Genomic DNA, 13,831 nt, shown 5'->3' with positions numbered 1-13,831 from the left:
CTCCCACTCCGTGGGCTCTCTTTTCACATTATTGATTGTTTCCTTTGCTGAGAAAAAGCTTTTCAGTTTGAATCCATCCCATTTATGAATTCTTGCTTTGATTTCTTGTGCTTTGAGAGTCATGTTAAGGAAGTCTGATTCAAAGCCCACATGATGAAGATGTGGGCCTACTTTTTCTTCTCTTTGTTGCAGGGTCTCAGGTTTCATTCCTAGATCCTTGATTCATTCTGAGTTGAGTTTTGTACAGGATGAGAGATAGAGGTTTAATTTCATTTTACTGCATATGGATTTCCAGTTTTTCCAGCACCTTTTGTTGAAGAGGCTATCTTTTTCCCATTGTATGTTTTTGGCACCTTTGTCTAGTATGAGATAACTGTACTTATGTGGGTTTGTCTCTGTGTCTTCTATTTGGTACCATTGGTCTACCTATTTTAGTGCCAATACCATGCTGTTTTTGTTACTATTGCTCTACAGTAGAGTTTAAGTTATGGTACTGTGACACCTCCTGCATCACTCTTCCTGCTCAGGATTGCTTTGGCTATTCACTAGCCAGAGCAATTAGACAGACCAAAGAAATTAAAGGGATACGAATAGGAAAAGAACTACTCAAGATATTACTATTTGCTGATGACATGATTCTATATTTACAGGATACAAAAAACTTCTAGAACTAATAAATGGATTCAGAAAACTTTCAGAACTAATAAATGAATTCAGCAGGATATAAAATCAACATGCATACATCTAATGAATTTCTATTCATAACTGATAATTCCTCTGAAAGAGAAATTAGGAAAACTACTCCATTCACAATAGCCTCAAAAAAAATGCTTGGGAATCAGTCTAACAAAAGAGGTGAAGGACCTCTACAATGAAAACTACAGAACACTAAAGAAAGAAATTAAGGAAAATCTTAGAAGATGGAAAGATCTCCCATGATCTTGTATAGGTAGAATTAATATTGTGGAAATGGCCATACTTCCTAAGGAACTATACAGATTTAATGCAATTCCAATTAAAATCCCAATGACATTCCTTATAGAAATAGAGAAAGTGATCATGATATTCATCTGGAAGTATTTCTTTTAGACATCTGAATTTTAAGAGTATGAAACATGTAGCCCACATAATGCAGTTTTATTTAGATCTGCTACATAACAGATCTAATGAAAAGACTTTGATAAAACTATAAGTTTTATCAAGTTCTACCTATCCAAGATCATGGGATATCTTTCCATCTTCTAAGGTTTTCCTTAATTTCTTTCTTTAGTGTTCTGTAGTTTTCATTGTAGAGGTCCTTCACTTCTTTTGTTAGACTGATTCCCAAGCATTTTTTTTGAGGCTATTGTGAATGGAGCAGTTTTCCTAATTTCTCTTCTCAAGTTGAAACTAACTGAAAATCTCCAGGAAGAGAATAAAGAAACTATTAAGTATTTCGATGAAACATAATTGCTACAAATTACATAAATCACTGATAGAAACAAATTTTTGGTAAGTTGATCATTTCGCCAAATTGGATTTTAGTGTTCAAAAGCAAAATTTTTAAGTTGATAATTTTGGAAAATTTGGTGAATTGGTCTTTGTGTAACTTGATCAGTAGATGAATTGTCTTTAATAAATACATTTTCAATTAATTGCCTATTTTCTATGTGCAGGTAGGGGTCCAGAGGATAGGAAAATGAAAAGACTATGCCTAGAGCCTCTTTTTATCCCCACCCTGAGACATAGCTGATGAGGTTAAGTGGTGACAGTAAGAAGTAAAGGTGATATAAACAGTCTAAGAAAAGTGGAGAAAGATTGTGTTCTAGTCATAGACTTCTTTCAGCCTTTCCAGAGGGCTCTTCTTTCTTTCTGTTTGGTCTTTATGCATTGGCTCTGTGCTGTGTCTTCCTTTTTTCTTTTTTACTTTTACACTGGGAAATCTCATCCAGGTCAATTGCTTCAATTTCCATAAATATGTGTGTGACATTCAAATCTGAATTGCTAGCCTATGTATATTCTCTGAGCTCCAGAATAACTACTAAAGGTTCATCACTGTAACTCCAGATCTGCATCTACTCTGCTATCCTCATTTTCTGTAAATAGAATTTCTCTATCCAGTTGCCTAAGCAGAAACTTGGTGTCATCCTGAAATCTTAATTTCTTTCTCCACCCCATTTAATCACACGCAATGTCTAAAGAATTCTACCTTTTCTATGGCTATCTCCCACTTACCTCACCTCTGGCCTAGTCTGGTTTTTAAACAACCCAGTTTAGTTTTCTTAACTAGCCCTCCTATTTGGTTTCCTTGCTTCTAGTCTTGTCCCTTTAACCTATCTTCCAGTCTGATGAAAGAATATTCTTTCTGAAATGTAAATCTGATCCTTTTTCTCTCTACTTAAAAGTTCTTCAATGGCTTCCCCTAGTCATTAGAATAAAATCCAAATACTTTATCATGTCTAGCAGGGTCCTTTGTAACCTGATCATGCTTGACTTTCCTTCTTCCTTTACTGCCCCCCCCCCCCCCCCCCCCCGCTTCAAATACTAATCCCAGTTGTACCAAATTACTTGGAATTCTCAACCACCCTATAATGTATCATTATTCAGGGTATTTATACCTACAGATTTTGCTCTCTGGAATGCCCTCCAAACTGCTTCCTCTCCTCCATACTTGATGAATTCCTCTACTCATTCTTCAAGAGTCAGCTTACATTGTTTCTTTTGAGAAATTCTGCACATTGACCTCCTCCTTTCGCTGTACTCCAGTATGCTTCATGTGAAATCACACTCATGGCTTCTGTCTTACTTTGGTGTATTTATGTCCTGTCTCTCCAACTGGTCCTTTGGGCCTTTGGGGTGTTATTTATGTATTCTCTACCCTACCACAGTGTTTTGAAGAGAAAAGGAATATGCCAGCTAAATTTATTTGATAATTATATTTTGAGTGTTTCCTATGTACAAAAAAGACAGTTTGCTAGGTACTATGATGAATTTTGCAAGTTTCCTTTTCTTGATTAAAGACAATTTCTCAGTCTCCTTCATAGGCTTTGTATCTTGTTTGTCTTTTAATGTCTGACCTCAGCCTCCTTTCCTTCTGCATGTACACTCTGAGTCACTCCATCCATTTCCTTAGATTTAATTGCTGACAACTCCCAAATCTGTTCTCCAGCAAAGACCTCATTCCCAAGCTCCAGATGGTCCCAGGCATCTCAAACTGAGCACGTACAAAACTGAACTACCTTCCTTTTCTTTTATTATTCATGGGATAAAAGGAAAAGATAATTATAGGAAAGCTTCTAGAACCATTTTAAGGAAAAAAAGTTAGAAATTAAGCCAGGCCAATGTTGTTAAGCTTTCAATGGTATCCCTGGATGCCATTTTTATTTTTTGTATTTTCATCTTCTTGGAGTGAATAGTAATAAAACTCCTTTAATTCTGTGTTTCACATACTGGACAGAATAGTGGTATACCAAGGCATATGGGAAACTACAGTGTAAACAAAACTTGTCTCTCTAGAGCATCAATTTTGACAGAAGGTTTAATATATGTGCAATGTACAATATTTAACTTATAAGAACTAAATAAATTATTTTATATTAAACATACATTGTGGAGTAGAAGGCAAATCTCAGAAAAGTTAAAACTCTTTTCCTCAAAATGTAAGCACACAGACAATTTCTAATACTAGGGCATATAAGATTCAACTACCAAATTTATGCATGAGAGTCAGAGGAGATATATACTATGCCAATGCATTTAAAAGCATGGAAAGGAATACCTTCAGGGTACAGGCATTATTGAGGCATAAAATGGGAATTAGCTTTGCAGGAAGTTCTTTTTCAGATAAAGCAGGAGGAAACAGGAGAACGGGAAGTGTTAGTACAAAATGCAGATCTAGGCTAAAGAACTTGCTACAACACATTGATTCATTGAATAGACGTTTATAGATGCCTCTTTTGTCTCACAGTTTTTACTGGGTTATGGGAGAGGTGAATTAGATGTGTTCTTTGCCCTCAAAGACTTCACTATTTAGTGATGGGTATTGAATAGTAAAATTATGTCACTGCTGTTATAAAGGCTATATGGTGTGAAATTGGACCACTGGAAAAGAAAATTCAGAAAAATCCCATTTACAATAGCATCAAAAAGAATAGAACACATAGGAATAGATATAAGCAAGGATCTGAAAGATATTTAAACTGGAAACTACAAGATACTAGTGAAAGAAGGGGAGAAGACATAAATAACTGGAAAAATGTCCTGCGATCATAGATAAGAAGAATATTGTTAAAATGTCCACACTACCCAAAGTGATCTAAACATTCAGTGTAATCCCTATCAAAATTCTAGGTGTCCTTTTTTCAAAAAAAATAGAAAAGCTCATAAAATTAGAATACAACCACAAAACACCCCCAGTAGCCTAAACAATCTTATAAAGAACAAAACTGGAGGTGTCACCTTCCCTGACTTCAAACTATAAGGCTATAGTAATCAAAACAGTATAGTGTTGACATAAAAACAGACACATGGATCAATGGAACAGGTTGGAGAACCCAGAAATAAACACATGCATATGTAGTCAACTAAGTTTTGGCAGGAGTGAAAGAGAACACATAATGGGGGAAAGAAAAGTCTCTTCAATAAACGGTGTTGTGAAAACTGGATATTTTCATGCTTAAGAATGAAACTAGACCTTTGTCTTACACTATCTACAAAGATTAACTTGAAATGAATTCAAGATTTAAATGTAAGATGTGAAACCATAGGACTAGAAGAAAACAGGGAAAATCTCCTCAACATTGACCTTTGCAATGGTTTTTTTTTGTATGACACCCAAAGCACAGCCTTCCCCCAAAAGTAAAAATCATGGATTGGACTACATCAAACAAAAAGGGTTCTAAACATCAAAGGAAAAAATAAAATAAAAAGAGAACCTACAGAAGGGAGAAAAGACTTGCAAATCATGTATCTGAGAGTGTACTGAGACCTAAAACATATAAGGAACTGACCCAAATCATTAAACAAACAAACAAACAAAATAGCATGTCTGAAAATGGGCAAAAGGGCCTGAATAGATGCTTTCTCAAAGAAGACATACAAACGGAAGTATATGAGAAAGTGTTAAACATTCACTAATCATCAAAGAATTGCAAATCAAAAGCATGAGACTATTAAAATGGCTATTATCAAAAAGATAAGAGATAACAAATGTTGATGAGGATATGGAAAAAGGGGTACTCTTGTACATTGTTAGTGAGAATGTAGACAGTCATTGTGGAAAACAGTATGGAAGTTCTTTAAAAAATCAAAAACAGAACTACTGGATGATCCAGCAATCCCACTTCTGGGTATATATCTAAAGTAAATGAAACCAGTATTTTGCACTCTCATGTTCATTGCAACATTATTCACAATAGCCAAGATAGAAAAAAGATAAATGTCTTGACATGTGAATGGTTAAAGAGAAAGTATACATACATACTCATGGTAGAATTTTTTTCAACCATAAAAAAGGAAATCTTGCCATTTGTGGCAAAATGAATGGACCTGAAGGACTTTATGCTGAGGAAATAAGTCAGACACAGAAAGACAAATACTTCTAAAAAAAAGCCAAACTCATAGAAAGAGAACAGAATAGTAGTTCAAGGGCCAAAATGTGGGAGAAATTGGGCAAAACTGGTCAAAGAGTTCAAACTTTCTTTTTCTTTTTGGTACCAGGTCTTCACACATGCTAAGCATGTTTTACCACTGAGCTAGACTACCCAACCCTGGGTCCAACTTTCACTTTTAACATGAAGAAGTCCAGGGACCTAATGTGCGGCATATAAGTGTGGGCATTCATAGGAATGTTAAAAAAAAAAATAGAACCACTAGAATAAGGCTTAACTTTGGGGAATTTAGTGAATACTTCAGAAGAGAGGCATCATTTTAGCTTTTGGCTGTTTTGAAAAATATATAGGTGTTTTCTGTCTGTGGTTTGGTTAGAAATATTCCAGGAAATGGGAATATGAAATGTGTGGGGAGTGAATTACACATATGCTTACATTTTTGGCAATCATTATCAGAATTTAAATCCCTGGAGAGGAAGGAGACCATTTCTTTTGTCTTGGATATGCAGCAGTGTAGCTTAGTCTTGTTTCTGCACATGGTACTGTGTTTATTGTTTTGTAAGTTTCAGATAGAGTTGAATATGTTATGGTTTGAATCTGGAATGTCTCCCAAAAGCTCTTGTGTTGAAGACCTGGTACCTGATGCAGTAATGTCTAGAGATGGGTTCTTTAGAAAATGATTGGATCATGAGCATTCTAACCTCATCAGTGTATTAATCCACTGGAGTGGAACAGGAAGGTGGTAAGAAGTGTAAGCAGGTGGGACAAGAGTGGAGTATGTCACTGGGGGCATGCCCTTGGGGACTATATCTTGTCCCTGGTCTCTTCTCTCTCTGCTTCTTGTCTGCCATGAGCTGGGCAGTTTTCCTCTGCCTCACCTCAAGCCCAAAGTACTGGAGCCAGCTGACCATGGACTGAACCTCTGAAACTGAGACAAAATAAGCCTTCCCTCCTCTAAGTTGTTTATGCTAGGTATTTTGATCCAAGTGATGAAAAACTGTCTAACACATATGGGTTACAATTACTCTTCATTTAATTAACATATACTGAACATCTATTGTGTGTCAGCAGTACTATCAAGAAAAATGAGTCACAGTTCCTGACTTTAGAAGCTTGGTTGAATTAGGGAATCAGGTAAGTAGACAGGGAACTGTAGTATAGTGTGATGAATGCTTTAATAGATGTATGGCCACTGGACGATAGCAGCACACAGGAGGGCACCTGCTTCCACTTGAGGTGTGACATAGAGTTCTCCAGTTCTGAGAAGGTTTCAAAAAAGTGACTCTGAACATAGATTTGAATCACAATTATGAGTTGACTTTAAAGAAGGCAAATATTATAGTATAGGGAACATTCTGCACAAAGTTGTGTACTAAGTTTCCTATGAAGGATAGCAGCAAATGATGGTAAAATGAGGTTGAAAAGTAGCTGGGATGAGATCATAGAGGGCCTTTGTGTCATGAAATTCTAGATTTTTATCTAGTGAGGCGATGCTTAGTTGCCGAAATACTGATTAAGACCAGTAAAAGCAAGTCATAAACCATTAGTGGGTTGAAAAATAAATTTAGTGAGTTGGGATCAGCATTTTAAAAAGGTGAACTAGAAAAAAATGAGAAAATATTAGTGTGGTTATTTGTAAAGGTAACTTTGGTGAAGCACATGCAATGTTATTGTTTATGTACATTTGTGATTATGATTATTGGTGGTTTTTTTTTTGGGGGGGGTACCAGGGATTGAACTCAGGGACACTTGACCACTAAGCCACATGTCCAACCCTATTTTGTATTTTATTTAGAGACAGGGTCTTACTGAGTTGCTTAGTGCCTCGTTTTTTCTAAGGCTGGCTTTGAACTGGCGATCCTCCTGTCTCAGCTTCCAGAGCTACAGGCCACTGCACCGGGTCACATTTGTGATTATTGTGTTCTGATGTAAAGTGTTTTTTGATCTGTGAGTCATAGTAGAAATTTTGATGAAAACACTGAAGTTTCAGTGGTATACAAGTTGATGTATCAGATTACTTTTGCTAGCAATTAACAGAAAATCAACAGAAACCCTGGGCTCAAATGTCAATAATCACTAAAGATTATTTCGATACAGCTAGGATTTCAGTTTGGAGGTTTCTTTTTTGTTTTTTGTTTTGTTTTGTCTTTGTAATGGCAGTTGAACCTAGGGCCTTGCATGTGCTAGGCAAGTGCTCAACCATTGAACTACATCCCCAGCTTCTTTTAGTTTTTGCCATTCTCAGTGTCATCTTCAGCCTAATTCCAGTTCCTTCAGTGGCACTCTTGGGTAACATGCCAATTTATTCTTCTCCAGCAGAACAGAGCCTTGATTTTCACTGACTCAAATTAGTTAAGGTCTGTCTATCCTGAACTCATCAACAGCAAGGGATGGATATATATGACTGCTTTAAACAAATCTGAGGTGGCTGTTTAGGACCAGTCAACTGTAGGAAACTAATGCAATATTACAGAAATAATATAGATGCATCTAATTTTTTGTTTGTTTGTTTTTGGTACCATGGATGGAACCCAGGGGCACCTAACCACATCTAGCTCTTTCAATTTTTTAAGACAGGGTCTTGCTAAATTGCTTAGGGTCTCACTAAGTTGCTAAGCCTGGCTTTGAAGTTGGGATCCTCCTGCCTCAGCCTCCTGAGTTGCTGGAATTACAAGCATGTGCCACCATATCCAGCTGAGACATCTAGTTTGACAAAGCAATGAACTTAGGTTTGAGGAGTGGATGGTCAGAGAATCCACCCAAAAGTTTGTGCATAGGTTAAGTACATAAAAGTTGGAATGGTCTCCAGATGGTAAGGATTGCATGAACAACAGGAGTTGGATACAGGGTAACAAAGTAAGGACTTCTATGCTTTCGTAGCATAAAATTAGAAGGGGAATAGCTGGAGTATTGAGCAGATACCTGGTCATGGAGTGGAGTCATAGTAAGGAATCAGGACTCTGTTCTGTAGGAAATGAGCCATTAGTGATCACCAGGGTATTAAGATGATCAGGTTTTCATTGCTACAGTTGCAGTATGGAATGAGTCAAGTTGGGAGGTTGTTATGGCAATCCAGGATAGGTATGTCTTAGATTTCTGAGGGGTAACTGCAGATTTGAAACAACTTAATTCCTCTGAAGACAGATGAAGAAAATAGTCCCTGGCTTTTCTAATTGTAAATATTGGGCTTGCACTATTACCTGTTAAGGCTAAGGGTAGGTGTAGGGCATTACTTTGTTAACCTTATTGTAAAGAACTGGAGTACAAGATACCTTTGAAAGTGGTGAGGTAATTCAGTTATTCTCGGTCTTTCTTGGGTTTGGAATTTATTAAAGCAGTGCCTGGATGAACTTGAGGACACAATCCACTGTCCGAGCTAATTTATAGGCCAGATTACTAAAATCTGATACTGTTATTTTCCTGGAATTATCCTTGAGCCTTTAGCAAATGTTATAGAACTTGTGTACTCTTATTTGGGTCAAAATGTTAAAAAGGGATGCAGTGTCCCTTAAAGCCACTGCAGTAGTAGCCTACTAGACTGTGAGCTACTTGATGGCAGAGGTTGTTTCTTCCCATATTCCTGGGATCTATTCCAGGCCCTGGCTTATAGTGTACATTTGATAAATGTATCTCTAGCACTTAAAATGCTATTGGGCACTGGCATATGCTTAATATTTGTGAAACTGTTGAGAGTCCTAGAGATGTATTTCTGGAGGCTAAGAGGAAAAACTTAAGAGTCCAGTAACAAATCATCTGTTACCAATAATTAAAAGATGTAATTTTAAGGGAAGTGCTTTCTAGGTGTCAGGGATAACTCTTGAGATATATAGTTAAGTCAATGTTCATGCTAAGACATAAAGAAGGAGAAAATTTGGGGAGAAATATTTGAGTTGCAGTTTTATTTGAAACGTTTTGTGGGTCTGTTAATGGCACTCAAAATTTAAGAGCTTTTGGCACTATTGCGAAGGACAAGCAGGGTAGTGGGAAAGATGGAAAGCTCTGTTGGGAGATGAGTCTTGGACTAGAGCAGTTGTGTCAACATAGCACTAGAATAGTACTGTCACTGAAGCTCATGTCTACTTACTAAGCCAGTGACCCCTCACCTTACCATCTCAGACAATGGAGAGGTTCAGTGGGCCAAATATACCCTGAAGTTACAACCTAAGATAAAATCTCTTCTTCCCACTCTACTGGGGTTGCAGTAACTACCAGGCCCTGTTATTAAGTGCTCAGACCAAACATGATAGCTTTTCAAGACTCACTACCAATCTAGTTCAGACTTAAGAGTCTAAGCCAGTGGCAGGCAAAAAAAAGAGTTCCTTGTTTCTCATATCCTGGCCTTCTGAAACCGGATTTCCCATCTCTGAGTTCTCACAGAGGCCCGGTTTTGACAACAATGAAAACTTCCAGGAAATTCCCAGTAGGTTTAACTTTCTAATGTTTCTCTCACTTAAACCCTCTCTTTCACCTCCTCCTGCACCAAGAGGAAGGAACTTATATTGATGTTCAATATTCTTTTGGATGTCTCTACTCCTTTTTCAGGGTGGTGGGATGTTGGAGTTCTTTAGGTTTCCTTCAAAATCCATTTAGAGTTGAGGGGAAAACACCAGAGTATTGTGAGATCTTGCCTTGAAAAGTGTCCCTTGAAAGTTCCTATGGTACTAGATTTTTAAAAGAAGTTTCCCTTGCAGGTGTTGACTTTGCCCCACCTAACAGGAAGTAAACTTTCTCCAAGAAATCTGGAGTATGTGAGGTGTGAGTAGGGAGGAGTGGTAGTGGTGGGTTCAGTCTCTGTACTAGATGGTGAAATGCAATTAACTCAGGGATCCAGCTCAGAATTATAGGATACATGCCCCATCTAAATTAAGAAAAACAAAACTCTACCAACCAAATACAACCCAGAAACATTATCCATGAATTTATTATCCCAGATAGACTGAGTATTTAATTTTTATTTTTTTTAGACTGAGCATTTTGATAGTTATTATTTTCTAGAAATTCTAAGGGAAGACAAAAAGATCAATTTACCTACATTCATGTAAGGAATTTTATCTATTGTGCAAAGAGAGGGCCACGTGGCTCCCCAGAAGGTTCTGGGCCTCATTAAGGCTGGCATTTTACAATTCTAGTTCTTCTCAGACATTAAAAGAGCTCCAAAGGCCTGTGATCACAGGCACTGAAGAGAGTCACAGACCTTCCTGCTCCAGTTAAATCCTTGGCGGTTGAACTGTGTGGGAGCTGCTGAAGTTTGCTTTCTGGTTCTGGTGGAGGTCCTGCTGCAAACCCTGCAGCAGCTGGTTTAGGAGTGTAAGGTTGCTGTCTCTACGAGGCAGAGGCAGGGGTGGGAGGCAGTTCCCTTTATATTCAATCACTGCCATTTTGGCTCGATCTTGTTCTCGGCTGTTTGGGATCCGCAGCATTCTTGTGTAGCCCCCATTCTGATCTTGGAACCGAGGGGCCAGTACTTGAAACAGCTTTGGGATCAAGTCCTTTTCCTAGAGGGGGAGAGTTGACCAGAGACAGCAGAGTCAGGCACAACCGTAAAGACATTAACTTTCCCACCATTCCTAAAGGTATGGGCTAAATCTACAGCATGTAGATCTTCTCCACTCCCCAATCTGGTAAAGTCAGTGCTAAACCAGTTGTGCAGATGCATATTTACATGGAGTTCAAGTCGTAAACACGGTTCCATAAGTAACTTCCTTAACTTAAAATACACCCAGGTCGTCCTTCCTCCATGATCCCCTCCCCCAAGGACAGCAGAGTGCGAATTGGGCTGCTGATCAAGAGCACTCACTGTGAGCCAGAAGTCAGCCATGCGCATAGCTCGTTCGTTGGTGTCTCCCAGTTTTCCATAGTCGATGAGCTGTGAGAACAAAACATCATGCATCCAACCCGAGCAAGAAACGAGGGGCCCGTTTTATTCTTCTAAAACTGGACCTCGATCCATTTACTCCACTAGCAAAGCAACTAATTAAGCCGCTCTTAAATCCACAGCCCTCACCCATTTGAAGCGAGGAAGGACTGGGCTGGGCTCAGAATACGAGGGGATCAGAGTTCGGGAGGGGTTCGCCAGGAGGGTCCCACTCCCTTCCCAAGCCCATCAGGTTCCTTCCTCTCAGGCCAGAGCGCGCAGCGAACAGGACCCCGTTCCTCACCTTCTCAGCGTAGCCCCTCATCTCGTCCACACGCGCCCATGACGCCTCGATACGTTCATGTCGCACTAGTCCTGTGAGCAAGTTCCGCAAAAGGTGGATGCGAGACTCCGGGCCGAGGCCCAGGCGGCGAAACACACGGCCGTGGGAGATAGCGGCGGAGACAGAGAGCCGCATGTTCCCCGTCCTCCCAGCCCCTTGGAGGCCGGAACCGGTAACTCTGGAGGCGAAACCGGGCGGAGGCAATTTCAGGTGACGCATGCGCCGTGGGTCGGAGCGTGGTGGACGTGTTTGCGCATGAGTATCAGCGCCTGCCTTGTTGGCAGTGTGAGGAGGGCGGAGAAGGGGTGTGGACTTTTTCCGGACGCGGCCAGCTGGCCGGGTTTCATGCCCCGCGGACGCTCGGTAGAGGACCAGGAAGCAAGCGCCCCCTAGCGGGGCTATTAGGCCATTGGGTCTCCCGGGCTGCGTCCGCCGCCTTGAGACGCGCAGGACGCTCAGAACCGCGGTGCGCAGCTCGGGCGCGGGGGCGGGTCTGCCCGGAAAGTGAGTATCTGCTGCGTTGGCTCCTGTGGGCCGCGGCCCGGGCGTCGTTTTTAAACACAATTTTCAGAAGAAACATACCGATAAACATTTTCTTTTATTGACGTGCGTAAAAATTTCAGTTAAAGAAAAATAGCACTACAAGGAAGATTAAGTATTAGTACTTTTTTTTGAAGAAAAGCGGGAAGGTTATATCTATACATTTATGTGTTAAAGTAGTGAACAAATAACAAAATTGATTATTTTTGAGTCTCCTCGTCTGCACATTTACAATGATTGTTTAAAACTGCTCCTTTTACGGATTGAATTGTGTTCTACCCACTGCACCCCACACCCCATGTTAAGTTCTAACCTGCAGTTCCTCAGAATGTGACCTTAGTTGGAAACAGGGTTATTGCAGATAAAATCAGTTCAGAGGAAGTCATACTGGAATAGGGTGGGCCTTTAATCCAAAATGATTCATGTGAAGAGAGGCATGCAGGGTGAATATGGCCAGGTAAGACAGACTTACAAGGAGAAGGCCTTGTGACCAATGAAGCAGAAATTGTAATTATGCAGTTGCAAGTCAATAAAGGAGTACCAAGCATTGCTGGGAAACAGTACAGATTCTTCCCTAGATCCTTGTAGAGACTATGACCCTGCTGATACGTTGATTTCTTCCTTTCTAGCTTCCAGAGCTATGAAGCAATACATTTTTGTTGCTTCAAGTCTCACAGTTTGTGATACTGTTACAGCAACTCTAGGAAAAATACACTCTGCTTCCACATGCAATAGACAGTAGAGTTAGATTTGTCACTGTTTCTTCATTTTTAGATGACCAAAGAACTCTTCTTGTAGGTAGAGAGGAAAAAAAAAAAAAGGTAGGGGCAGATCTTATAAAAATAGTAGAATAGAGGAAAGGGACTACAGGAGGGAGAAGGGGAGGGAAAGGTGGAGCACAGTCGGACTGAATTGACAATTATATTGTTATGTGCATGTACAAGTAACAATGAAACCCACTGTTACGTATAATTATAATGGACCATACAAATTTTTAAAAAGAAAACTGTTCATTTTAATTTTGATAAAAGTTTTATACAAAGCAAGAAATATACAAATAGGAAAAGTTATATACATATGGATGTATTGGCAGAGGTTTATGCAAATCACAATCACTTGGTAATAAATTCCAGAATTTATAATACCATTCATAATCTTGTTTTTTGGGGAACAATTCTGGTAACTTTGAATTCTTTCCACAATTGAAAAATTTTACTAAGATCTTTTCACCAGAAAATGCATCATAAATTTCTTTGGTAAAAACTTGTGGGCATTTTATTCTTCAAAAGTCAGAAAATGAACATTGACACTGTTGTTATTTGATTCATTCTTTTCTTTCATTTTTCTTTTTTGAGGGGGAGGGATGTAGTACTTGGGATAGAACCTAGGGTCACTGTACCACTGAGCTATATCCCCATTCGTTTTTAATTATTTTTTAAAATTTTGAGACAGGGTCTTACTAAGTTGCCCAGGTTGGCCTCCTGAGTTGATGGAATTATAGGCATG

At 39.2% G+C, this 13,831-nt stretch overlaps 1 protein-coding gene across 1 annotated transcript; it reads right to left on the bottom strand.

The window, feature by feature from the left end:
- Nucleotides 1–10,491: 10,491 nt before the first annotated feature.
- Nucleotides 10,492–11,994, bottom strand: Mrpl17 (mitochondrial ribosomal protein L17). The gene is made up of 3 exons (XM_047517577.1): nucleotides 11,747–11,994; nucleotides 11,386–11,454; nucleotides 10,492–11,083 (listed from the first exon to the last, which is right to left on the bottom strand). The coding sequence occupies exons 1-3, from the start codon at nucleotides 11,918–11,920 to the stop codon at nucleotides 10,796–10,798; spliced, it is 531 nt and encodes a 176-aa protein (XP_047373533.1). The 5' UTR covers nucleotides 11,921–11,994; the 3' UTR covers nucleotides 10,492–10,795.
- Nucleotides 11,995–13,831: the final 1,837 nt, after the last annotated feature.

This window comes from Sciurus carolinensis, chromosome 11 (assembly GCF_902686445.1).
Source record: "Sciurus carolinensis chromosome 11, mSciCar1.2, whole genome shotgun sequence".
NCBI lineage: Eukaryota > Metazoa > Chordata > Mammalia > Rodentia > Sciuridae > Sciurus > Sciurus carolinensis.
Note: the sequence above shows the minus strand (reverse complement) of the source record. Positions and strands in the feature narration are given on the sequence as shown.